At 36.5% G+C, this 26,971-nt stretch overlaps 3 protein-coding genes across 16 annotated transcripts in view; all 3 read right to left on the bottom strand.

The window, feature by feature from the left end:
* The window catches only part of LOC126588342 (putative disease resistance protein RGA1), a 14,034-nt gene extending 2,337 nt beyond the window's left edge, over positions 1-11,697 (bottom strand). For 4 of the 13 annotated variants that reach the window (XM_050253427.1, XM_050253431.1, XM_050253420.1 and 1 more), the window contains exons 1-11: positions 11,403-11,697; positions 10,365-11,314; positions 3,944-6,800; positions 3,706-3,781; positions 3,342-3,438; positions 2,955-3,206; positions 2,770-2,843; positions 2,566-2,635; positions 1,660-2,072; positions 402-485; positions 203-299 (exon numbers count right to left, since the gene is read on the bottom strand). In XM_050253427.1, coding sequence (XP_050109384.1) covers positions 3,771-3,781; positions 3,944-6,800; positions 10,365-11,314; positions 11,403-11,577 — 3,993 coding nt within the window. In that variant the 5' untranslated portion in view covers positions 11,578-11,697 and the 3' untranslated portion in view covers positions 203-299; positions 402-485; positions 1,660-2,072; ... (3 more) ...; positions 3,342-3,438; positions 3,706-3,770. Of the gene's footprint in view, positions 1-202; positions 329-401; positions 486-548; positions 1,083-1,490; positions 1,584-1,659; positions 2,073-2,565; positions 2,636-2,769; positions 2,844-2,954; positions 3,207-3,341; positions 3,439-3,705; positions 3,782-3,943; positions 6,801-10,364; positions 11,315-11,402 lie in introns of those variants that run through there. The other 9 variants (XM_050253428.1, XM_050253430.1, XM_050253426.1 and 6 more) reach the window with 9 other exon arrangements.
* LOC126589317 (putative disease resistance protein RGA4) lies at positions 3,445-20,954 on the bottom strand. The gene is made up of 3 exons (XM_050254585.1): positions 19,505-20,954; positions 19,268-19,349; positions 3,445-3,583 (listed from the first exon to the last, which is right to left on the bottom strand). The coding sequence occupies exons 1-2, from the start codon at positions 20,952-20,954 to the stop codon at positions 19,285-19,287; spliced, it is 1,515 nt and encodes a 504-aa protein (XP_050110542.1). The 3' UTR covers positions 3,445-3,583; positions 19,268-19,284.
* LOC126588344 (disease resistance protein RGA2-like) lies at positions 4,507-26,971 on the bottom strand. Of its 2 annotated transcripts, XM_050253434.1 has the most exons (4): positions 26,522-26,971; positions 25,464-26,434; positions 20,211-22,122; positions 4,507-4,655 (listed from the first exon to the last, which is right to left on the bottom strand). In XM_050253434.1, the coding sequence occupies exons 1-3, from the start codon at positions 26,694-26,696 to the stop codon at positions 21,601-21,603; spliced, it is 1,668 nt and encodes a 555-aa protein (XP_050109391.1). In that variant the 5' UTR covers positions 26,697-26,971; the 3' UTR covers positions 4,507-4,655; positions 20,211-21,600. The 2 variants fall into 2 exon arrangements, with proteins under 2 accessions (XP_050109391.1, XP_050109392.1); XM_050253435.1 differs by lacking the exons at positions 4,507-4,655; positions 20,211-22,122 and adding an exon at positions 23,910-24,188 and having other exon boundaries at positions 26,522-26,930.

Below are 26,971 nucleotides of genomic sequence, written 5' to 3'. Positions count from 1 at the left end.
GTACCCAGTGCACAAGGCTCCCGCTTTAAGCAGGGTCTGGGAGAGGTGAATGTCGGCTAGCCTTACCCCCATTTTATGGAGAGGCTGCTCCCAAGTCTCGAACCCGAGACCTACCGCTCATGGGCGAAGGCACTTGCCATCGCACCAAGTGCGACCTCTAGTATCAAACTAAGAATATTTATCCAAATTAAAAGATTATTACCAATTTCTATCCAAATTAAGATTTGATGATAAGGAAACACGATTTAAGTTGAAGAATGATATTGATCTACGCAAGAGTTTTGGTTGAAATCCCAATTCTGCATGTACAAAGATAACACCAAAACAACTTAAGAACAAATATAAACAAATTTCAAGTTTTCAACTGATAGTAAAATGTTTGGAATTGAAGATTCATTTACCTAATCAATAGTGTGGGTACTCTGTTCGTCAAGTTACTCGAGGTTTCAATCACAGAGACAAAAGTCAACTGAATTCAAATCTCTCTGCATACAATTTAAATATCTGTTAAGAATTATTTGTAATCATAAAAATCTGAGTCCAAAATCTTTATAAGAATAATAACTATTTATCTTATGGAAGATTCAACGACAAAGCAATTCCAGTTATTTTGCCCACTTTCCTCATTATGCAAGAACCAGATGAATAAGGAAAGTGCTACAATTTTCATCAGGATAAAAAGTCATTAGTCCGTAATTTTAATCTCATTCGAACACACCAACAACTATATCACTCTCGATAATTGCATTTCAACTAACTTTCTCACTGAATCCCCGAAAAAAATCCCAAAATCTTGAATGTTCTGCTAGGAAAGACACAAAAATCAGCACTCTCGAAAATTTCAGCAATAATATGGGTACTCAACAGTTCATCAAGTTACTGAGCGATATCAGCTGCAGACACAAAATCAATAGTATTCAAATCACTGTGCATACAATTCAGATTTTACAAGTAGCCCCAAAACTATCAGTCCAAACTTCATAAGAAAGCAATTACAACAGTTCAATATATTATATCAACATTGTTATCGTGAAAACAAGTCTTGATTTGCTCATTGTGCAGGAACCAACGGAATAAGCGAACTGCAAGAGATTGATGCAACAAATATGATAAATCTACCACTACTGTTGTGATCAGGATTAAAATTCAAGAGCTGATAATTTTAAGATAACAATCTGCCCAGAAGAAAAATTCCACTTAAAAAGTTTTGGAGCAAAACAATGTGACTCAGAATGAGAACTAGTCTGGGCCTCTGTGACTAAAATGGATCGACTGATGGTTGAACAACCAAATCCGCTTAGATTTCAATGTATTTCTCAATAATGTAAAGCAATTCAAAATTTACATGCTAGCTTGAAAAGGATTGTAAGGCAAGTAGATTACTGAACAAGTATGAGAAATTTAGCAAGCAATCGATGAAACAAGGACGAAACAATATCTAAACCAACAAACACTACTTTTCGGGAAAAACATATCTTGTGCATCAATACCTGGACTCTGTTTGCACCTACCACACTACATTGTTCCAGTTGAGTAAGAGTGTCATGAAAAATGCCAAGGGATACTAAAAGAGTTATATATGCCTATTGGAAACACAACATATATAGTAAGTCGACTTAATTACTAGAAGAGCAAAGGAGATGGAGTTTGAAAACTTACATTGCTTAATTCACTGCGACAGTAAACTGCGGACGCATTGCATAACTTTGGCAGAGGGTTGATTCATCAAATTCTTATAATTCCTAATCCCAGCTCTATAAGGGATGTAAGGTCACCGTACAAGTCTGGTTAAGCCTCCACTCCCTCAAGTGGTTGATACATAAAGCAGTTAAAGAAGTGAAGTGTTTAATTTGATGGGACAGAGACTTGAGCTTTGGCCACCCTTTAAAATGTAACGATTCAAGCTACCATGATCAACCTTGAACATCAGGAATGGAATTGAGCTCCTCCCAGAACCCACCGAAGGTGAAGTTTATCCATTTCGGGTTTGTAGACCTTTCCGTGATTTCTTAAATTCGCCAAATTATAAAATCCCTAACTTAGCATTGCAACTGATGTTCTTTACCCAATTTCTGCAATAATGCAGGTATTTGACAGTTCATCAAGTTACCCAAGGGATATGAAACAACTGAATTCAAATCACTGTTCATACGATTAAAAAATATGTTAAAAAATCACAAGTAAATATAAAAATATCAGCCCAAAATCTTTGCAAGAATAATAACAGACGGAAAGCAATTGCAGTAAATCTATATTATATTATATGAAAATGGTTTTACATGATCACAAATCTTGGCATTACTCTTCCAGGTTTCTAACAAGATTTGAATACCATGAACGGGTTATTAAGCTAGTGGTTCAGCAATCCTACAGATGAACTAAAGAAACTTAACATATCGAATTGATGTTGCCAGAACTAAGAAAGACACATGTAAAGGAGAATGCTCACATGGTACCAAAAAAAGAGGATGGCTAGCTTGGTAAGGATTAAGGAGTATAACTTAAGGTATATTATAAAAAAAAATGAAGGTAGAGCGAGAAATTTAATATATCGTGCATTAGTACCTGGACCAAGTTTGCACTTACTGAGCATCCTGAAAAACACCACAGCATGCCAAAAGAAATATAGATGCCACTAGAAGACACAACATATATAGTAAGTCAACAGTACAATGTACTGATCAATTAGAAGAGAAGGGAAGAGGAGGTGCGGGAAACTTAACATATATAGTAAATCTTTTGTTCATATAGTAAAAGTAAGTTACCCACTTTTGGTTACGACACACTTCATTCCAGCTTTGGCTGCTGCAAAGCCTATGCTGATGTCCTCCACCACAACACAACTGCAGAAAAAGGAAAGACGTTATTTCTACACACTCTCATCCCCAATAAAGTGTACAGAATTTCTTTTGTTCATTAAAGACAGTACTAAGTCCATAGGACATTGTACAAACCTTCCATACATGCAAGCTGGGCTACGCAGTTCCTCAAGTTTTTACTATAATAATGCAGGTTACATTTTAAAAGGAGCATGAGAGAGTCTTTTAGAGAGCAAGTGAAGAGAGAAAGAGAGTTACAAATTAGGGTAGTACAAAAGTTTTTTCACTTCCAATCTCAAGCTCTCCCTCTATTCAACAGCTGGCTGCTTCTTGCACTCTCCTTCCGAACCAATGCAGGGCACAAAGGATGCTAGGAAGCCCAAGCTTCTAAAGATTCACACAACACAAAAAATCAACTGAATTCAAATTTCTGTGAAAACTCGTAAGGATGCATTTCAATTTGGCGACGAGTATCAAACAAAGAATGTTGATCCAGTTGTAGTCGACAAGATAAAAGATTACCAATTTGTATCCAAATTAAGATTTGATGATAAGGAAACATGGTTGAAGTTGAAGAATGATATTGATCCACGCATGCGTTTTGATCGAAATCCCAATTCTGCATGTACAAAGATAACACCAAAACAACTTAAGAACAAATATAAACAACAAATTTCAAGTTTTCAACCGATAGTAAAATGTTTGGAACCAATGGAATAAGCAAACTGCAAGAGATGGAAGCAACAAATGCGATAAATCTTCCACTACCATTGTGATCAGGATAAAAAGTTATTAGCATGCAATGGCCAAAAGGATGAAATCATGAAACAAAATCTAAAACAACAAACACCACATTTCTGGAAAAACATATCTTGTGCATCATTACCTGGACTCTGCTTGTAACTACTGCACTACATCGTTCCAGTTCGTAGTTTCAATCCAAGTATTGTCTCAGGAGAATACTGATCATTTAAAAGAAGAGGGAGAAGGATAAACAAATTATGTTATACTAGTTTACATTTGAGTGTAGTACTACTGGAGACACGGAATAAAATAAGAAAATAGATTAACATATAATATATACAACTCTTAGGATATTTGATTTCAATAATTTAAAACCTTACTTCTGAAATATGGAATGTGAGAAATCTTAGGCCAATCTGTGCCGCTGTCCCTCCTGCATCTTTCATTTAGAAGGGGATGACATCCAGAAATATACAGAGTATGTAATTTGGTGAGGCGTTGCATAGCTTGGACACTTGGTAAATTCATCAGATTCTTGCAATGTTGAATTGCCAGATATGTAAGGGATGTAAGGCTACCCAACCATTCTGGCAAAGTCTCCACTCCCTCATATGACTCTATCCACAAAAATGTTAGAGAAGTGAGGTGTTGAATTTGTTGAGGCAGAGACTTGAGCTTAGGCCAACCATACAACTGTAAGCTTGTAAGATGCATTAATGATCCAACTTCAAAATCAGGGAAGGAATCGAGCTCCTCCCAGAACCCACCGATACTCAATGTCTCCAAGCCAGTGGGCCACTGTCGCCCCGTCGGCAGATATTTTAGGTTTCGCCAATCTACAATCTCCAAATAACTGAGAGAATGGAGATTGTCTAAACTTGGAAGAATCTCTAAATTAGGGATTTTGACTATTGACAGCGTGTCAAGAGAGAGTGGGAATTGCAGGCTGCTCACCCAACTTTCTAATCTTTCACAATTGTAAATATTCAGATATCGAAGGGAGGTCATGGTGCGCAAATCTGAAGTAGATTGTAGACTAATGCACTTCTCCTCCTTCTCAACTCTGCTACTTTTCACACCAACCCATGATAGCTTTGGGCATCCAATTATCCTCAATTCCTGAAGAGAGGGACATTGTTGTGGAAGAGCAGGTATGCTTGTTAATTCATTACAAAATTCGATTGTCAATTTCTGAAGAGAGGCGGTGAGGGACCCACTGCCTTTCATTTCAATTGATGTCAGATTATTGCAATCCTCTATTCTCAATTCCACGAGAGAGGCCCATACACTCAATGGGCCTGATAATTGTTCGCATTTCTTTATACTCACTTCCACGAGAGAGGTGCAGTTCTTTAACCCACTCGGCAGGCGTGACAATCGTCCACAATCTTCAATCCCTAATTCCCGTAGAGATGCCATGCCTTGTACAATTGGAATCAACTCTAGACTATCACATCTTTTAATAGTCAGTTTCTCAAGGAGCGGGAGCGTGTGTAGCCCATCTGGCAAATGCCTCAGCTTTTTGCAAATACGAATAACTAATCTCACAAGAGAACAACAAGATCCAAGTACATTAGAGGTTGTGAGGGACACGCCGCCTTTAATTTCAATTGATGTCAGATTATCGCACCCATGTACACTCAATTCCACGAGAGAGGCACATATACTCAATGGGGCAGATAATCCATGGCATTCTGAAATATCCAACTCGCGAAGAGAGGTGCAGCAGTCTAACCCACTCGGTAGGCCTGACAATCTTTCACAATCTTCAATCTTTAATGTTTGTAGAGATGCCATGTCCTGTGTAATCGAAATCGACTTTAGACTAGGACATTTTGATATATGCATGTACTTGAGGCCCTCTGTAATTGGAATCAACTCTAGAGTAGAACATTTTGATATATACATGTACTTAAGGAGTGGGAATGCGTGTAGCCCATCCGGCAAATGCCTTAGCTTTCCACAATTTTCAATAACCAATCTCTCAAGAGAACTGCAGAACTCAGCGCCAACATATTTCAAGTTAGCCATCCACGATGGAAACTTATCGCCCATGAAATTTACAATACCTAAGCTCTGTAACTTAGGATGTGGTCGTAAACCTTCCAATACACCGTTGTCCTCGTTGTTGTCAATTATTGACCTATCTCCACTCCATTTGAATGTCAAATGACATACTTTCGTCTTTTCTTCTAACTTAGCTTTCTCTGCTTCTTCTCTGTTCTCTACGTGCTCCAGATCACGAATGATTAATTTACCTCTCAATTGATTCAAGCCATCCAACTCTTCGATTTGACGACCAATCTCATTACCCACTGAAAAGTAAGGTAATGTTTGAAGACAAGTCAACTGCCTTATCCCCTGTGGGAATTTTGTAATCTCACCAAAATGAATATGCCTTAGGTTGATCAAGTTTAGCAGCTCTTTTGGAAACTCTTTAAGGGCACATTCCGTTGCTCTTAATGTCTGAAGGTTATAGAGCTTGCCTATAGACTTGGGGAGTGCTTGGAATCTTGTTTCGGAAATGTCAAGATACCTCAAATGTTTCAACCTACCAATTGAATCTGGAAATTCTTTAATATTAGGATTACTAAATTTGAAGACGCGTAAAGCTTTGAACCGTAGATGAATGTTAGTAGGAACTTCATCGTCGTCCAAAAACAGTGACCGCAATTTTCCAGCACTTTTTTTTGGAATTGTTTCTAGTTTAGAAGTAGAAACCCGAGCAACATGTCGAACCTCAAGTGTATTATCTATGACACTTGAGTCACTCGTCAAGCTTTCGGATTTGTATACAATTTCTGCAAGATCATGCACAAGATCGTGCATCTTGCATTCCTGAACAATGCCATAACGATCCATTATAACATCTTGAAATAAAGAGCTCTGCAATAGAATATCAAAATATTCATTGCCTATGTCCTCCATATTTTTACTTTCACCAGTCGAGTCATTGCCTTTAATCTTCATATCTTTACTTTCACCAGGCGAATGGTGGAGTAGTCCTTGAGCCATCCAAAGTTGAACCAAGATATCTCTTTGAATTTTTGAATCTTTCTCAAACATTGAGCAATATGCAAAACATTGCTTCAATGATGATGATCCTAAGTTGTCAAAACTCAACTTCAAGATTGACATAATTTTATCTTCTTTTGATAGGTTGGCCCATATTCTATTGTTTTTAAATGACGACCAATCTTCAATACTTTTTCTAGTCTGCAAGATGCCTCCCAAAACCTGTTGATTGGATCAGTGAGTTTCCTGTCAAATATCATTAAATAGATTACTTATGACTACAATGATTTTTTTGGATCTATGTGAAGTGCAACAATGTTCTCCACCGTATTCTTTTTATCAGATGAAAAAAAAAAGGAAGAGTTTGTAACTAGATTAACTTAATGCAACTGACTTAAACCACTTAACTAATTTAATGATTATAACTAGATTGGTATCTTCTGGAGAGGTTCACCGCCAAGTAGTGACCCAATTCAATAATACATCGCCATGTGCTTGCACATGGCAATAGATTGTTCGATAAGAAAAGCTACGTGGTTGTGATTCTGTTCCATATATGTGCTTCTCCTCTGGAAGACCAATCTATGCAATTTGAAGTTTCCAAATTTGAACACAATTCAATCATTTTGCAAATAATATATCTAAAATTCAATGGGCTTGGAACAGTTTGTTTGCTATCAAAATCAATCAAACTGAAGATCGTTTAGTCATCCATATTTATTGAACAAATTGATGATGTTGGTACCAATTAAAATATCCATGTTTAACATTAGAGAGCACATAGCAAATAGACAAACATACGGATTACAACCTACGAATATTATTTGATTAACGGAAAAACAAAGAAACTGGATTGCCAAGATGGTTACATGTTGAGTCTCTATTGTGACCAACTTATAGATAAGTGAATAACAAGCATCCAATTATAGTAAACTAAAACCTAATCTCTAAACAAAAGCCTAATTCTAACAGCCCAAATCCTTAACTTATTATTTTCAAACGCTCTCGTCAAACTCATAGTGTTAAACAACATGAGATTGCCAACAAACAGAAGTGAATACAAGATCTGTTAGTCGGACAAACAAGCAAAGTCTGCTACGCGGATAGACAAACAAGCAGACGATCTAATTTATGATCATATACACAACGTCACTTGAGTGACCCTAATTCAAGTACTTGAGCAATCGTTGTGGCAGACCACAATAAATTACATACAGGCACTACCCGACATCAGCAACAAATGGTTCAAACAGAAGCAACTTCATTACTGGGAACATTTTATCGGCCCAATCCAAGAAAGTGGCCCAACGGAAAGCAACTTATTAATACTTTTTCAACTTTCTGTCTCGATTTTTTTGCCAATAATTTTCGTAAAAAATGACAGATAAAAATGTAATGAATAGTATCAGAAAAAGAAAAAATATGGTTTTTGATAAACGTGAACATGAGTGTTTCTTCGTTAAAACACACCCAAAAAAATAATAGCAGCAGCAATACTGGCAGAAGACAAAGTGGGTTTTGCGGCAATAGTGCGATGTGGGTTTGAGGACAGTCGGCAAGACGGTGATGGATCGGGGCTGAAGGTGGGCTCATGCCGCAGTAGATGGTGGGGCGACGGCACGGTAGCTAGCGCGAAGCAAGCAGACTTCGACAGGACACAGAGGTTCAAAGGCGGTCAAGCCGCAAGCAGTGAAGCAGCAGGGTTCGATTGAGCAGTGGTGTAGGCGTGATGCTCAGGCAGATGGCGGCCATGGCAGTGATTTCTGGGTTTCATTCTAATAAGGTGTGGGGTTGGTCAGGCAATCAGCAACGATGCGGATTCTGGTGGGCGTAGCGGTGGGTCTGACGCAGGTATGGTACGGGTTGATGTGTTTAGCAGATCTGGTCAGGCGAGTGCGATTTTGTGCTTGACGGTGGTTCAGGCGGACTGCGAGATGAACAGGCAGCATCAGCAGCAGGTTTGTGGTTCGATGCGGTGGTGGGAGTCGATTTCAGACAACAACAACAGGAGGCAAGCGCAACGCGGCTCCAGCGCCTCACGGCTCTGGCGGCTCAGCTTCAGACCTGTAAGGCTCCGGCTTCAGCATTCCAACAAATTTCAGCGGCTCCCGTTGTTTACAATTTTTTATTATAAATGCCCCATATTTTGTGTGTGAAAATAACGTTTTATTTTTATTTGAAAAGGAAGAAAAAAAGAATGTGGATTAGAGAGAGAAGTCTTCTTTTTTATATTTTATTTTTTAAAATTAGAGGATGTTAGGATAACTTTTAGGTGAGGCTTTGAAAAAAAATGTGTAAAATTTAGTTTGTGTGAATTTACTTTATTAGTTGCGATTTTGTTTTGTAGTAGAAGATAAAATTGTTGTTTTGTCCAATTTGGTTGACAAAAAAGATTTTATTAACGTAGTTTTGATAAAGAGTCATTTTGGTTTTATAAAATTTAACCCAATTCAAATAATATTTTTATAATATAAAAATTACTTAAAAATTCATAATAGAGTAATGTTGGTCTTCACATAGCTATACCAAAAAATAATGTACCAACGTAATTATTAATATATTATAAGAAATAACTATTGATGTATTTAAAACATGAAATAGATAGATATAATTAGTATGGGTACATTCACAAGAAATAGGGTTACCAATTAAATAAAAAAAATAGGTAAATGTTAAAAGTCAAAATTATGTGTACAAACTAAAACTAAAAGGAATATTAGTACAAATGAAAAAAAAAATACGAATAATAAATAAAAATATATGAAAAAATTACTAAACAGATATATTGGGAATTAATAAGTTTTTCACTTTTAAAAGGCATACGCTGACTTGTAAATAATTTAATATTCAAATATGACATAGAAAAAAGTCAAGGACCTTAATAAAAAAATAAGAAAAAAAAAATTCAATTAATGAGAGAAAAATGAAGAATAAGAACATAATTTATCCAACGACAAATTCAAACAATCTAAACCCAGACAAACGAATAAACGGAGAAGACAGACTCAAAAGCCTTGCCACAAATGAGAAGTCAGTGGCGTGTTTAGGTACAAATGGAAATCAATATGAGTTAACAACACTCAAAATTATATTTCGTGCTACTTCTCCTAATCATCGGAGGAAGGGGTGGGAGAGGTAGCAATTTAACAAATCAAACTAGTGGGCTCAGAAGTGTTTCAAAAAAAATAAAAAAATAAACTAGTGGGCTCAGGATATGATAAACCACAGATAGACTGTAGGGAGCTAGATACCAGCCAAACCAGATCAAATCCAACAAGGATTAAATCTGCTCTGATACCAAATTGAATATAGAGTGTGCATAATAAACACACGAACAAACAGATTACAAACCGCAAATATTATTTTGATTAGCAGAAAAAAGAAAAAAAAAATATTGTCGAGACGACTGTACTTAAAGACTACATTATGACTGACTTATACATCAGTGAAGAACAAGCATCCTATTTATAATAAACTAAACCTTAATTTCTAGACAAAAATCTCATTCTAACGGGCTGTGTTCAAATCCTAAACTTATTATTTTCATATAGTTAATTTATGTAATTTGAAATGAATTTTTTTACTAATGATTATGAAAGTGAATGGTTTTGGTTAAGAAACTTGTATGGTCAAAATACGTTTGTCATAAGGCCTTGTCCTAATTTATAAGGTGGTGAACCTCATGGGTAAATGAAGGTATTGTCCTAATTTACAAATAAAGCTTGTGAAAAAGTAAAAATAAAATGGTGCTAATTGCATGTTATGATATATAATAATAGTACGTACCTTTGCCGCCAATGGAACACCACCACAATTTTTAGCAATCTCTTTTCCAATTTTCTCGAACTCAGGAGCACTGCTAATGGGCCAAGCTTTAGCTTTCATGATGGACCAACATTCATCCGTAGAAAATTCTCCCAATTCATGTCGTGGAAGTAGCTTTTCTGAGATTAATGCTACTTTGTCATTGCGAGTAGTGACAATAATTTTGGATCCCCCAGCAAAATTAAGCTTTGACAAACATTCCATTAAACTATCCCATGTTTCTTGATCTTCGTTCCAAACATCATCAAGTACAAGTAAGAATTTTTTTTTTTCCAACCTTTCTTTAAGGGACACAAGAAGAACATTCTTATTATCTTTCGAAAGGACTGGTGGGGGATTGAGATGTTCTAACATATGGAGCAGAATTAAATTGACGTCGAAAGGGTTCGATACACAAATCCATATTCTAACTTCAAAAGAATTTTGTATCAAATCCTCATTGAAAACCGACTTGGCCAAAGTTGTTTTTCCGAGGCCTCCCATTCCCACAATGGCCATAACCGCAAGATTCTCTTGGTCGTATTTGGAGCCGGTCAAGGTTTTAACTATATTCGACACATCATCTTCCCTTCCAACAATTATTTCATCTTTGCCAATGAGTGAGTCGCTTTGTCTGTCCCATGTAATTCTCTGACGGGTTGCATCTGTATTCCTGGTGGAAACTAGTCCAAGAGGAGATGCTTCAGTCTTGAGATCCACCAAGGATGCATTGATCTTCTGAATTTTACGCGCCATTTGAAGACGAAATGCAAGTGGATTGGAGAGTGAAAAGAAATTCAGAATCTTTCTCTTCATATGGTTTTGGATTGCGACTTTACGCCGATCAACTTCGTACTTGAATTCATCCAAGACATCCTCAGCATCCTCGGCTACGCCTTTGAGTTTCTTCACCCATTCCTCTATTGCAGGAGCTGTTAGAGAATGAAAACAAGTTAAAATACCTAGTCATTGTAGCATGTGTGCGCGAGATTATAAGACAGATTCAAAAATATATACTACCTTGTGGTTTGTCGGCAACATCATTCAATAAAAGTTTAATGTTACCGAATGACTCTTGAAGGTTTCGGAGTTCAGCTTTGAAACCCCATGCTAGACGGAGTTCTTTCTCAGCAAGTGAAAGCACCTTCTTCAGTATTTCCTCCGCAGCAAAAGTAACCACAGCTTCAGCTGCCATTCCTTCAATTCCCTACTCAACTCAGCTCAGCGTGTTTAACTTCTCTCTTCGATGCAAATTACAGTTACAATTCAAGAGCAATGGAAAATGATACGATGATGCCGCTAGGTTTAACTTTTTATAACGTGAAAAAGATGGTGCATCGTCCAAATAATTGATATACATAATAATTGAATGAGATGTTATTCCTATCAGAAACAAATAATTGAGAGGATAGATTTACTTTAGACGTGGCTCCTCTTTGTTCACTGATTATGTTTTGCATAAAATTTAGGGAGTTTTAACTAAACATTCATTGATTATGTTTTGCATAAAATTTAGGGAGTTTTAACTAAACATTCATGGTACGGTTCATTTTTAACGAAAAATTATAATTTTACTTTTAACTGTCACTATTCACTATACCTTTAAAAAGAATTTTTCATTAAAAGAATTTTTTTTTTAAAACTTTCCATTAATTTTCATAAAATTCAACATAAAAAACATGGTGCTGCATTCAATAATTGAGGGGTACATTCCTATCAGATAAAATTACTTTTTATAAAGTAATTATCTCCTTCCGATGCTTTGAGTGCTCAAAAATACTTTTAACACTTCGAGTGCTGGAATCTATACGTGTCTGGTTCATTTGTTCTTTTCAAATCTTACCTTTTACTAAATTGCTTTTTTCTTTTAACTTTTTTTCTTGATGTATTTTAGTAAGTAGTGCCCTTATCTTTTCGTTGTCGACGCTTCATTTTTTAAATTTTTTATTAAATAATCATGAACAAGGAATTGTGCTTTCATAAGAAAACAACAGTACGTAGTCATGCATATATAGTCAATATCAATCAATAATTCTAAATTTAATCCCTAGTAGTCCTTTTTCTATCTATACCCCATTTTTTAAACTTAAGTTCTCATCCTTTCTTTCTCTGTTAGGACAGTTGGATCGCACAACACTTTTTTTCTTGTTCAAATCAATAATAGAGGGGTAGATTCCTGTAATAAAAAGTCACAGGATAAACTTACTTTAGAGGTGGCTCCACCTCCTTCAGTGACTCGATTGTGTTGGATAAGTCTTTTCTTTCAGCAGTTTCTACATCCTCGCTTGATAAATTGGCAGATGTGAATTTAAAGAAAAAAAAATATTTGTGAAGAGTAATCGCGTTGGTGATGGTAGAACTAAAACAGGTGGAGTTGACAAAGACAATTACTAATTCAGAATAAATGATAACTGTCATTGGGCTGCCCTTGCTCAACAGGTGGAAATGCTCTTAATGTAGATAATATCTTATATATCCAACAAAAGAAACTTACACATACCACTACATTATTGATTGAGATACCACCACGTGTGCGAGAACCCCATTCCATTCCATGTATGTTTGCTCTCTAATAATAGAAAGTAAATTTAAAACCATACTGCAATACTTTGGCTTAAGGCTTGAAGACTAAAAATGTCTTGCTAACACATCCCCACTGTCATTAAGTTGAGAGAAATTCCCTGTAACTAAGATGTGTCATTACGTCGATATCCTAAGTAAATCCAGCACTACCATGCGGACTAGTAATAAACACATCGCAATGCTTAATTGGGCAGGGATAATACCACAACATCTGTGCCGAAAATATGAATAGCGAAACCGCTGCAAACTGTGGCATCTCTACAAACAGTAAGAATGGAACGTCAATTTCAGTGTACTTTGTTACAGTTTTCCCTAAACAATTCTCCAACTAAAACAACCCACATTATCCGAAAGACAAAAAGAAAATAAAACCCCTTCTCAAAAATAAAATAAAAAATAAAAATAAAAATAAAAATAAAACCATTCCATGGCTCGATATCTTACATCATCACCGCAATAATTCGGAAGTCCCTTGGGAATATGACATACCGGTTCTTCCAGACTGCATGCATTCCTGCTTCTTGACATAGACTACAGATCTGAGACCACCACAAAGCTTCACTATCTTTACACTCGGACACAGAATACTACAGGTGAAGTCAAATAAGAGAACTCATATTCAAATTTATGGCCATTCATATTGAGGTCTTTTTTATCAAACATCAAAAGGCTAAATCCAACCCCATTTGACGATGTTAAAGTCTCCAATGCTGGCAATATTTACAGATCCGTCCCATATAAAACATGTACATTCTTAACACCATAATTCTTCTAAACTTGTATACAACCGAAATACTACTTCAACAGGAATATCTACATCAGGATTACCACCGAACGCAGACTATCATTCGTCTATTATCTTTAGCTGAAACCCTAATCACCATCCAAGGGTATTGTAGATGGAGGACCAGCACTGAATGAAATTTCGCTCCTCCGGGGGATCTCCAATGAAGTCAAAGACTAAATCTGCATTATGGAAGTCTTCTTCAGCTGTGTACCTGAAACCGGAGCTTTAAGAGATGAAGTGAACATGTTTATCATTTGACCCCGATAAAAAAATTTGACATATGTGACTAGCAAAGATTACACCCAACTCATGCCAATTAGCTTTTTAACAAATTTGAAGTATAATCTGAGATATCAAGAAGGTGGCATATATGGAAGCACTCTTTTGTTCATATAGGAAAGTAAGTTACCCGCTTTTGGTTACGATACACTTCATTCCATCAACTTTGTCTGCTGCAAGGTCTATGCCGATGTCCTCGGCCACAACACAACTGCGGAAAAATGAAAGACGTAATTTTTTATCCTAGAAAGTTGGGGTAGAGAATGCACATGTGTTTGTAGGAGTAAGTAACTTGTTTGCAGCTTGAATTTTCTGCTTAAAATAACATAGACTACTTCCTTCATATCTGAAATGCACAATTGATTAAAAACACGATTAATTCTCAATGATAAAAATGTTAATCCTTTATAATGGCATAAGAAAGTGGCTCAATGGAGACAGTATTTGTTGAATATTTCAAGAATATATATATATATACCATTTATTATATATATATATATATATATATATATATATTTCATATATATTCATGAAATATTATATACATATATATATATATATAATAAATGGTATATATATATATATATATTCTTGAAATATTCAACAGTATTACCTTCACAGCCCCAAGAATCTGTAAAATACTGGGCCGGACGTGGCCGGACTTGGGTCGCACACCCACGGCTCACCGGAAAACTGGGTTTAGCACACCCGTGGCGTCTCCGTGCAATTTCGTCATCCCAAAAACACAATCCAAGTTAGTTATAGACCACAAGGACAAAGATGAAGGGATTTCAAGGGTCCCGAGGCTTACCAATCGTCGGAAAGACGACGAACTCGCCGGAGTTCCTCTGTGCTCAACAGAGACGAAGAGAGAGAGAGAGAGAGAGAGAGCTAATGTGGTGGTGATGTTGGTGCTGCCGTCGTTGTCGCCATGTCGGTGGTTGCATGGGTGTGTGGATGTGTTAGCTACCCTCGGGGAGGGTTGGGTGCAGCGAGAGGAAGAGGGAGAGAGGTTTGTTCGAGAGTGAGAGACAAGGGAGAGGTCTCACGGGAGAAGAAAGAAGAAAGAGAAAGGGAGAAGAGTGGGCCGGGGACAAACTCAGAGGGTGGCCCCACGTGGCACACCATTTAATGTTTGAATGCATAAGACATATCTTGGATGAAGGTTTAGGTGTTGGCCATCTGGGGTATATAATCATTTGAAATCACACTTAATATATCTGAATATCGATTGGTAAGGGACAACAATTTTTGTCAAAAATTGTTAAAAGAGTGTTTATGAAGCCAAAATGTGATCATGCTTCCTTTCTTTATAGCTTTTATCTTTTTTCTTGCAAAACAAAATTCAACTCTTATTTCTGCCTCAATCTTCTAACGTTAGATATTTTCACACCGTCACACAATGTTATCCAATTATCTTGTACTATACTACACATATTTATTTATCTTATTTGGTCTCCCTCTATGACAGATTGAAATAGACAACTCACTATATTTAAAGTTATGATGATAGAGAATGAAACAAAATAAATGCATATAACTTGAAGGAAGAAAATCGAGGAATTATTGTTTTAAGTAAAGAAACTTATTCGTCCTCATATTCGTCTTTGTCTACTTTTATTATAAACATTGGTAGGTGAATTATTTCCTATATTTTCATGCCAATTATTCCTAAGTTTTGTTAAAGAATTAATTTTAAAAGAGCCTTTTTACTTTGCCTTTCTCAATTTCAGCTAAGTTGTGCACTTAAAACATTTTGTGATAAATTGACTTTTCGGAGGAATGTTTTTTGCAAGGCCAAGCGTAGAAGGAAGCTAAACGTTTTTTGAAAAATTCCTTTCTTTTGTGGCCTTTTAACAATTTAAGGGCCACACTTTTCTATCTGCGGCTAAAACATGCATGGACAATTTACGAGTATTTTTTTTAGAAGAGGTACAATATTCATTGATATGAGAAAGAATACGTACAGATAGTAGGATATAATGCATTTTATTGGGCCTCGATAAAAACCTTGCCGGGAATTTCAACTCAGTCGAAGGGAAAAAGAGCGTCCCGCACCACAAAAATATAAAACTTAACTATCCTCTATTATAAGGCCAGTGATTACATCAAGAGATTCCTCGAACCAAACTCATCGCTGTTCTAGAGTGAGTCCCAATTGCGCCAATCTGTGAGCAACCTTGTTTGTCTCCCTGCGAGCATGCTTGAGTTTGGTTTGTGGAGTGGAGCGCAGGAAGTAGCGCTCCTCATTTACTATACTATCCATCAACGACAATGTCATCTTAGATTTAGCGCAGCAAGGACCAACGCTGCATCTCCTTCAAGTTCCACCAGTTCCTTGTTTAACTCTCACACCAGCAAGATTGCAGCACGTGCTGCCTCTATTTCTGCCAACAACGGTGAAGAGATGCCGTCCAGTTTCATCGCCAGCGCTGCCACAAACTAACCTATGTCGTTTCTTAACACCACTCCAATTCCCCCTCTATCTTCCTGTTCCTTCCATGCCCCATCAAAACTGCAATTTACGAGTATTAGATGTCATAAGAAGATAAACCATCTTTTTTTTTTTAATCAAACAACAATATAATATCTATTCCAGCATTGCTATTATGGAGAAATATTGTTGCAAAAATATTAATAAAAAATGAAAATGAAAGAGCGAGAAACAATGACCTCAGCTCAAACCAACTTTGAATCTCAAGAGAGAAACGATCAACGCAGAAGAAAGCCCTTGTAATAATTCACCGATGAAAACTTAGTCTGCTTGAGAAGAGCTAACTTGTGCTTCAACCGGAATATCAATATTCTACCGAAGACATTGTTACCTGAAGACATTGTTACCTTCACAGCCCCAAGAACTATCTGTAAAATACTAAGGAGTTGAGACAGTGGTGAGTGAGTAAACACCATCATGGAAGAGACCCAAAGTACCCAGTATGGACCTACACCGACATCGTATGGGCATTCCATGTAAACTAATTTACTATCTTACAAGTAACAGAGCAAACCTTGTTTTGCAACACAAATGATCTTACGACATTGTTATCATCATGGCATAATGAGTAATACGTTCATGGTGAATATGGAATGGAGAAAACCTGAAAAATGAAAAAAATACGTATGTGCTTAGATTGTTCAATGTAAAAGAGAAGGAGAAAAGCACACCTTATACACTGGAGCTGATATTACAGACTGATCCCAATAAAGCATCCAGAATTTCTATCTTTCATTAAGGACGGTATAAGTTCATAGCACTATACGATCCTTCCATATGTGCAAGCTGGCCTACGTCCATGCTTAGTAGTTTCTGCGGTTTTTACTAGAATAATGTAGGTTACATTTTAAAAGGAGCATGAGAGAGTCTTTAAGAGAGCAAGTGAAGAGAGAAAGAAGTTACAATTAGGGTAGTACAATAGTTGTTTCAAATCTCAAGCTCTCCCTCTATTCAATAGCTGGCTGCTTCTTGCAGTCTCTTTTCACAGCAATGCAGGGCACAAAAGATGCCAGGAAGCGCAAGCTTCTAAAGATCCACACAACACGAAAAATAAACTGAATTCAAATCTTGTGCAAACTCATAAGGATGCATTTCGATTTGATGATGAGTATCAAACAAAGAATATTGATCCAGTTGTAATCGACAAGATAAAAGATTACCAATTTCTATCCAAATTAAGATTTGATGATAAGGAAACATGATTGAAGTTGAAGAATGATATTGATCCACGCATGAGTTTTGGTTGAAATCCCAATTCTGCATGTACAAAGATAACACCAAAACAACTTAAGAACAAATATAAACAACAAATTTCAAGTTTTCAACTGAAAGTAAAATGTTAATTGAAGATTCATTTACCTAATCAATAGTGTGGGTACAGTCTGTTCGTCAAGTTACTCGAGGTTTCAATCACAGAGACAAAAGTCAACTGAATTCAAATCCCTCTGCATACAATTTAAATATCTGTTAAAAATTACAAGTAATCATAAAAATCTCAGTCCAAAATCTTCATAAGAATAATAACTAATTTTATGGAAGATTCAAAGAGAAAGCAGTTCCAGTTATTTTGCCCAATTTCCTCATTATGCAAGAATCAAATGAATAAGGAAAGTGCTAAACAATTTTCATCAGGATAAAAGTCATTAGTCCGTAATTTTAATCTCATTCGAACAAATCAACATCAGTATCACTCTCGATAATTGCATTTCAACTAACTTTCTCACTGAATCCCGAAAAGTCTCAAAATCTTGAATGTTCTGCTAGGAGAGACAAAATTCAACAGTAATATCGCTCTTGATCATTTCAGCAATAATATGGGTACTCAACAGTTCATCAAGTTACTTGAGCGATATCAACTGCAGACACAAAATCAATAGTATTCAAATCACTGTGCATACAATTCAAATATTACACGTAGCCCCAAAACTATCAGTCCAAACTTCATAAGAAAGCAATTACAACAGTTCCATATATTATATCAACATCGTTATCCCGAAAACAAGTCTTGGTTTGCTCATTGTGCAGGAACCAACGGAATAAGCGAACTGCAAGAGATCGATGCAACAAATATGATAAATCTCCCACTACTGTTGTGATCAGGATTAAAATTCAAGAGCTGATAATTTTAAGATAACAATCTGCCCAGAAGAAAAAGTCCACTTAAAAAGTTTTGGAACAAACAATGTGACTCAGAATGAGAACTAGTCAGGGCCTGTGAAACTAAAAGCGATCGACTGATGGTTGAACAACCAAATCCGCTTAGATTTCAATATATTTCTCAATAATGCAAGGCAATTCAGAAATTACATGCTAGCTTGAAAAGGACTGTAAGGCAAGTAGATTATTGAACAAGGTAGTATGAGAAATTTAGCAAGCAATCGATGAAAGAAGGACGAAACAATATCTAAACCAACAAACACTATTTTTCTGGAAAAACACATCTTGTGCATCAGTAACTGGACTCTGTTTGCACCTAATGCACTACATCATTCCAGTTGAGTAAGAGCGTCATGAAAAATGCCAAAGGATGCTAAAAGAGTTATATATGTGTTGAGCAAAAATTGCACACAATATGTAAACAAATAATTCACTCGACACAATTTCACCCTCCTTCATTTTTCCAAAGAGGGTTTTATTAATTCGAGTTCGACCCATTCTACGTTCATTTTTCCCGAAAAGGATGAAACAATCTAAAACAACAAACACCAAATTTCTGGAAAAACATATCTTGTGCATTGTTACCTGGACTCTGCTTGTACCTACTGCACTACATCGTTCCATTCCAGTTGCATATCTTCAAACAAACTGTTGTCCCAGGCCCAAACTGATCATTTAAAAGAAAAGGGAGAAGAAGAAACAATTTTGTTATACAACTTTAAATTTGAGTGTAGTACTAGTGGAGACACGGAATAAAAGAAGAAAAGAGATAAACATATAACGTCAGCTCTGTAATTTGATTTCAATATTTTTAAAACTTACTTGAGATATGTGGAATGTGAGAAATCTTAGGCCAATCTGTGCCGCAGTCCTTGGTGCATCTTTGCTCTAAAAGGGGATGACAATTATAAATCCTTAGAGTTTGTAATTTGGTGAGGCGTTGCATAGCTTGGACACTTGGTAAATTCATCAGATTCTTGCAATAATCAATGCAAAGATGTGTAAGGGATGTAAGGCTACCCAACCATTCTGGCAAAGTTTCCACTCCCTCAAATGAAGATATTGTCAAAGATGTTAGAGAAGTGAGGTGTTGAATTTGTTGAGGCATAGACTTGAGCTTAGGCCAACCATACAAGTCTAAGCTTGTAAGATGCGTTAGTGATCCAACATGAAAATCAGGGAAGGAATCCAGCTCCTCCCAAAACCCAGCAATATACAATTTCTCCAAGCCAGTGGGCCACTGTAGCCCCGTCGGCAGATATTTTACGTTTCGCAAACCTACAATCGACAAAGTACGGAGAGAAATGAGGTGGTCTAAACTTGGAAGAATCTCTAAATTAGGGATATTGAGTATTGCCAGCGTCTCAAGAGAGAGTGGGAATTGCAGGCTGCTCACCCAACTTCCTAATCTTTCACATCTTTCAATACTCAGATGTCGAAGGGAGGTCATGGTTCGCAAGTCTGAAGTAGATTGTAGACTAATGCATTCCTCCTCAAGTCTGCTACTTTTGACACCAAACGATGATACCTTTGGGCATCCACTTATCCACAATTTCTGAAGAGAGGGACATTGTTGTGGAAGAGCAGGTAAGCTTGTTAATTCATGGCAATTCCAGATTGTCAATTTCTCAAGAGAGGCGGTGAGGGACAAGCTGCCTTTCATTTCAATTGATGTCGGATTACTGCAGTAATGTATATCCAATTCCACGAGAGGGGACCATACACTCAATGGGCCTGATAATCCATTGCAACTCCATAAACTCACTTCTAGGAGAGAGGCCCATAAGCTCAATGTGCCTGATAATTCATCACAATTCCGTATAATCAAATTCTGAAGAACTGTGCAGTTCTCTAACCCACTCGGTAAGCGTGACAATCGTCCACAATCTCCAATCTCTAATTTACGTAGAGATGCCATGCCCTGTGTAATTGGAATCGACTCTACACTAGGACATTTTGATATATACATGTACTTAAGGCCCTGTGTAATTGGAATCAACTTTAGACTTGGACATTCTGATATATACATGTGCTTAAGGAGATGGAACGTGTGTATCCCACCCGGCAAATGCCTCAGCTTTCCACAATTTCGAACAACCAATCTCTCAAGAGAACTGTAGAACTCACCGTCAACACATTTCAAGTTAGCCATTTCAATAATCTCAAGCTCCGTAAGATTGGGTAGATGACCGAGCAGTAGGACTCCATCACACTTGTCCCATCCAAGTAACTGAATCCTCTTCAAGTTCTCAAACAGCAATGACCCATTCATCATCCACAATGGAAACTTATCGCCTATGAAGTTTTCAATACGTAAGCTCTCCAACTCAGGATGCGGTCGGAGGCCTTCTAGGACATCGTCCTCCTTGTTGTTAGTCGTTGACCTATATCCCGTCCATCTGAATGTCAAGTGGCATGCTTTTGTCTTTTCCTCTAGCTTAGCTTTCTTTGCTTCTTGTCCGTTCTTTACGTGCTCCAAATCACAAATGATTAATTCACCTTTCAATTGATTCAAGCTAGCCAACTCTTCAATTCGATGACCAATCTCATTACCCACTGAAAAGTAAGGTAATGTTTGAAGGCAAGTCAATTGCCTTATCCCCTGTGGGAATTTCGTACTCTCATCAAAATGAATATGCCTCAGGTTGATCAAGTTTAGCAGTTCTTTTGGAAACTCTTCAAGGGCACATTTCGTTGCCCTTAACGTCTGAAGGTTATAGAGCTTGCCTATAGACTTGGGGAGTGCTTTAAATCTTGTTTTGGAAATGTCAAGATACCTCAAATGTTTCAGCCTACCAATTGAATCTGGAAATTCTTCAATATTAGGATTACCATATTTTAAGACGCGTAAAGTTTTGAACCATGGATGAATGTTATTAGGAACTTCACCGTCGTCCAAAAACAATGACTGCAATTTTCTAGCACTTTTTTTTTGGAATCTTTTCTAGTTCGGAAGTAGAAACCCAAGCAACATGTCGAATCTCAAATGTATTATCTATGCCACTTAAGTCACTTGTCAAGATTTCAGATTTGGATACAAATTCTGCAAGATCGTGCACAAGATCATGCATCTTGCATTCTCGAACAATGCCATCATAATTCATTGTAGCATCTTGAAATAAGGAGCTCTGCAATAGAATATCAAAATATTCATTGCCTATGTCCTCCATATCTTTACTTTCACCAGGTGAAGGGTGGAGTAGTCCTTGAGCCATCCAAAGTTGAACCAAGCTATCTCTTTGAATTTCAAAATCTTTCTTGAACATTGAGCAATATGCAAAACATTGCTTCAGTGATGATGATCCTAAATTGTCAAAACTCAACCGCAATACTCGCCTAATTCTATCTTCTTCTTTTAATAATTTGTCCCATGTTCTACTATTTTTAAATGACAACCAGTCTTCAATACCTTTTTTAGTGCTCAAGATTCCTCCCAAAACCTGTTAATTGGATTAGAGAGTTTCTATCAAATATCATTAAGCAATTTACTTATGACTATAACGATTTTTTGGATCTATGTGAAATGCAACATATCTCCACCGTATCCTTTTTATCAGATGAAAAAAGGAATAGTTAGTAACTAGATTAACTTAATGCAATTGGCTGAAGCCGCTTAAGTAATTTAATTGATTATAACTAGATTGGTTCCTTTTGGTGACGTTTTTACACTTTTTGGAAAGAGAATAACTTACATGAAACAGGTTCACCACCACTTGGTGTCCCTATCCAGTAATACATTGCTATGTGCAGAAATACTTGCATATGACAATACATTATTAGATAAAAAAATGCTACATAGTTGTGAATCCGGTTCATATGTGTTTCCCCTCTAGAAGACCAATCTATGTAAATTGAGGTTTCCGAATTTGAACACAATTCAATCATTTTGCAAATACTATAACTAAAATACAATGGGCTTGGAATAGTTTGTTTGCTACTAAATATAAACCAAATTAGAGATCGTTTAGTCATCTATATATATTGAACAAATTGATGATGTTGGTACCAAGTAAAATATCCATGTTTAACATGGTAGAGCACATAACAAACAGAAGAACAAACGAATTACAACCTGCACTTAGAGACTTCATTTTGACCAACTTATATACAAATGAATAACAAACATCCATTTATAGTAGACTAAATCCTAATATCTAAACAAAGGCCTAATTCTAACGGATTGAGCCTAAATCTTTAACTTATTATTTTCCAATGCCCCCGTCAAACTCATAGCTGTAAACAACATGAGTTTGTCAGCAAACAAAAGTGGATACATGATCTGTTAGTCGGATAGACAAGCAAGTTTCGCTATGCGAATAGATAAGGGAAATCTTGAAAATAGCCAATTTTAGAGGCATGAATTGAATTTTAACCACACTTACTAACTTCTTATAATTTTAACCAAAAACTCAAGTAAAAGGTTTTAATTACCCGTAATAATAGAAATTCCCCAAATTTAGAGAAAACCCTGTTCTATCTTTTCACATTACAGAACCCAACACAAAACCCATAAAAGGAAACCTTGTATCCAAACAAGTCACCCAACACAAAATCTAGAAAAGGAAAACCTTGTATCCAAACAAGAAGTCACAGAAACACACACCAAGTCCAATTTTAAACGAAGCAATCTTCCCTGTCACTTCACAATGCAGAACCCATCACAAAACCCAAAAAAAGAAAACCCCGAATCCAAACTGCAAGTAACACACTCACACATATACAGACATGATCATATAGAATTCCAAATAAAGGAGGCTTATGAAATCTCCTTCAAAATTTCTTAATTTTCTTGCAAACCAACCACGAAAGGTAGTGTTGGGTACCATTCATTCATGTTCTTAGTTAAGTAGTCTCCAATTATCAACTTAGAAGATGATAAAGTCCTAAGAGGCCAAAGTCGGAGCCAAGACTGTTTTCCGGGTGGCATACACAGAAATCAGGCTAGGTAATACTATCGCCTACACCTCCAAACGGAAAGGATATGGATTGTTAGGGGTAATTAAGACTTTTTATCTGGATTTTTGGTTAGAATCATAAAAAATTAGAAACTTTGGTTAAAATTCAATTCATGCTTTTAAAATTGGCTATTTTTCAAAAATTTCCCAAACAAGACGATCCAACTTAACATCGTGTACTCAACGTTACGTGAGTGGCTCCAATCTACTTGCAATCGTTGTGTCAGACCAATAGATTCCATACACAGGCACGGGCCAACGTTAGCAACAAATGGTTCAAACAGAAGTAACTTCATTACTGGGATCATTTTCTCGTCCCAATTCAATAAAGTGGTCCAACAAAAAGCAACTTTTTAATACTTTTTCAACTTTCAAAAATAAAAATAGTAGCATTACTGGCAGAAGACAAAGTGGGTTTTGCGGCAACAGTGAACAGTGCGATGTGGGTTTGAGGACAGTCAGCAAGACGGTGATGGATCGGGGTTGAAGGAGGGTTCATGCGGCAGCAGATGGTGGGGCGACGGCACGATTGCAGGCGTGAAGAAGGCAGACTTCGACAGGGCACAGAGGTTCAAAGGCGGTTAAGCAGCGGGCAGTCAAATAATATTTTTACAATATGACAATTACTTAAAAATTCAAAGAAATCCATAATAGAGTAATGTTATTCTACCCATAGCTCTAGCTATAAAATAATGTAGCCATGTAATTATCAATATATAATAAGAAATAACTATTAATATATTTAAAACATAAAATAAATACATATAATTAGCATGGTGCATTCACAAAAAAAATAGGGGCACAAATTAAATTAAAAAATGGGTGCATATTAAAAATTCAAAATTATGGGTACAAAATAAAACTAAAAAGAATATTAGTATAAATTATAAATAAAAATATGTGGAAAATCTGACGATGACTTGTAAATGATTTAAAATTCAAATATGGCATGGAGAAAAGTCGAGGAACCTTGATAAAAAAAAAATGTTTTAATTAATGAGAAATAAAGATGAGAGATGTGAACGAAAAATCCAAACAATCTAAACCAAGACAAACGGATAAACGAAGAAGACAGACTCGAAAGCCTTGCCACGAATGAGAAGCCAATGGCGAATCTAGGTACATATGGAAATCTATATGAGCTAAAAACACTCAAAATTGTATTTCGTGCTACTTCTCCAGATCAAAAGCCAACACCGGAGGAAGGGGGAGAGGTAGCGGTTTGATGAATCAAACTAATGGGCTTGACATATGATAAAGCACGGACAACGATATAGGTAGAGAGCTAGATACCAACCAAAGCATATCAAATCCGACAAGGATTAAACTTGCTTTGATACAAAGTTGAATATCATAGTGCGCATAACAAACATACAGATTACAAACCGCGAATATTATTTGATTAGTGGAAAAAAAGAAACAAGATTGTCGAGACGACTATACATAAAGACTTGTGACCGACTTATACACAAGTGAATAACAAGCATACTATTTATAATAAACTAAACCTTAATCTCTAAACAAAAATATAATTCTTTAACGAGCTGGGTTCAAATCCTAAACTTATTATTTTCCAACAAATATCATATAGTTACTATCTATAATTTGAAATGAAATTTTGTATTAATGTACGAAAATGAATGGTTTTAATTATGAAACTTGTACGATCAAAATTCGTTTGTCAAAAGGCCTTGTCCTAATTGTAAGGTGGTGAACCTCATGGGGTAAATGAAGGTATTGTCCTAATTTATAAATTAAAACGTGTGAAAAAAGTAAAAATAAAATGGTGCTAATTGCATGCTATGATACATAATAATAGTACGTACATTTGCTATCAATGGAACACCACCACAATTTTTAGCAATCTCTCTTCCAATTGCCTCGAACGCAGGAGCACTGCTTTCGAACTCAGGAGCACTGCTAACTGGGAAAGCTCTATCTTTCATGATGGACCAACATTCATCGACAGAAAGTTCTCCCAATTCATGTCGTGGAAGTAGCTTTTTCGGGATTGATGCGACTTTGTCACTGTGAGTGGTGATAATAATTTTGGATTCCCAAGCAGAATTAAGCTTTGACAAACATTCCATTAAATTATCCCATTTTTCGAGATCTTCGTTCCAAACGTCATCAAGTATGAGTAAGTATCTTTTACCTTTCAACTCTTCTTGCAGTTTTTTAAGAATTGCATCCTGATTACCTTTTGAAGGGGCTTTTGTCAAGATAAGAGATTCTAACATCCGACGAAGAATGAGAGTGACGTCGAAAGTGTTGGATACACAAACCCATATTCTCTTTTCAAAAAATTTGCGTATCGAATCCTGATTGTATACTGACTTGGCCAAAGTTGTTTTTCCGAGGCCTCCCATTCCTACAATGGCCATAACCGCAAGATCTTCTTGGTTATTGGTTTTGGAGTCGGTCAATGTTTTAACTATATCCGACACATCATCTTCCCTTCCAACAGTTTTTTCATCTTTGCCAATGAGTGAGTGGGTTTGTCTGTCCCATCTAATCTCCTGAGGGGTTGCATCATTATTCTTGGAAACTAGTCCAAGAGGAGTTGCTTTCCTCTCAAGATCCACCAAGGATGCATTGATCTTCTGAATTTTATGCGCCATTTGAAGACGAAATGCAAGTGGATTGGAGAGTGAAAAGAAGTTAAGAACCTTTTTGTTCATATGGTTTTGGATTTCGACTTTACACCGATCAACTTCGTACTTGAATTCATCCAAGACATCCTCAGCATCATGAGCTACGCCTTTGAGTTTCTTCACCCATTCCTCTATCGGCGGAGCTGTTAGAGAATGAAAACAAGTTAAAATACCTTGTCATTGTAGCATGTGTGTGCGAGATTATAAGAGAATTAAAAAATATATACTACCTTGTGGTTTGTAGGCAACATCATTCAATAAAAGTTCAATGGTAGTGAATGACTCTTTAAGCTTTCGAAGTTCAGCTTTGAAACCCCATGCAAGACTGAATTCTTTCTCAGCAAGTGAAAGCACCTTTTTCAGTGTTCCCTCCGCAGCAAAAGTAACCACAGCTTCAGCTGCCATTCCTTCAATTCCCTGCAACTCAGCTAATCACAGTGTTTAATTTGTCTCTTGGATACAAATTACAATACAAGTGAAATGGAGGATGGTATGATAGACAACAAGCGTCGGTAGGTTTAACTTTTTATAGCGTGAAAAGGGGGTGCATGCAATAATTGAATGACTAGCCTTCATGACATCCGTCGCGTGCAAAATGTATTTTTTGAATTACGGCATGCTACGCGTGATTTACACGTTTTAAATGTATTCATATACGTAAATTGATAAAAGAAAAGTCA

Source organism: Malus sylvestris, chromosome 11 (genome assembly GCF_916048215.2).
Source record: "Malus sylvestris chromosome 11, drMalSylv7.2, whole genome shotgun sequence".
Classification (NCBI taxonomy): domain Eukaryota; kingdom Viridiplantae; phylum Streptophyta; class Magnoliopsida; order Rosales; family Rosaceae; genus Malus; species Malus sylvestris.
This window is presented reverse-complemented; position numbering and strand designations above follow the sequence as displayed.

Bases quoted from the DNA above. Each gene is read 5' to 3' on its own strand.
- LOC126589317 (XM_050254585.1), bottom strand. From the start codon at position 20,954: ATGAATGGGTCATTGCTGTTTGAGAACTTGAAGAGGATTCAGTTACTT. The intron at 19,350-19,504 runs GTAAGTTTTAAA...TTAAATGATCAG, and splicing joins TCACATTCCACATATCTCAA to TTTGGGCCTGGGACAACAGT.
- LOC126588344 (XM_050253434.1), bottom strand. From the start codon at position 26,696: ATGGCAGCTGAAGCTGTGGTTACTTTTGCTGCGGAGGGAACACTGAAA. The intron at 26,435-26,521 runs GTAGTATATATT...ATTCTCTAACAG, and splicing joins TGTTGCCTACAAACCACAAG to CTCCGCCGATAGAGGAATGG. The intron at 22,123-25,463 runs GTACGTACTATT...TCCAATTAACAG, and splicing joins GTGTTCCATTGATAGCAAAT to GTTTTGGGAGGAATCTTGAG.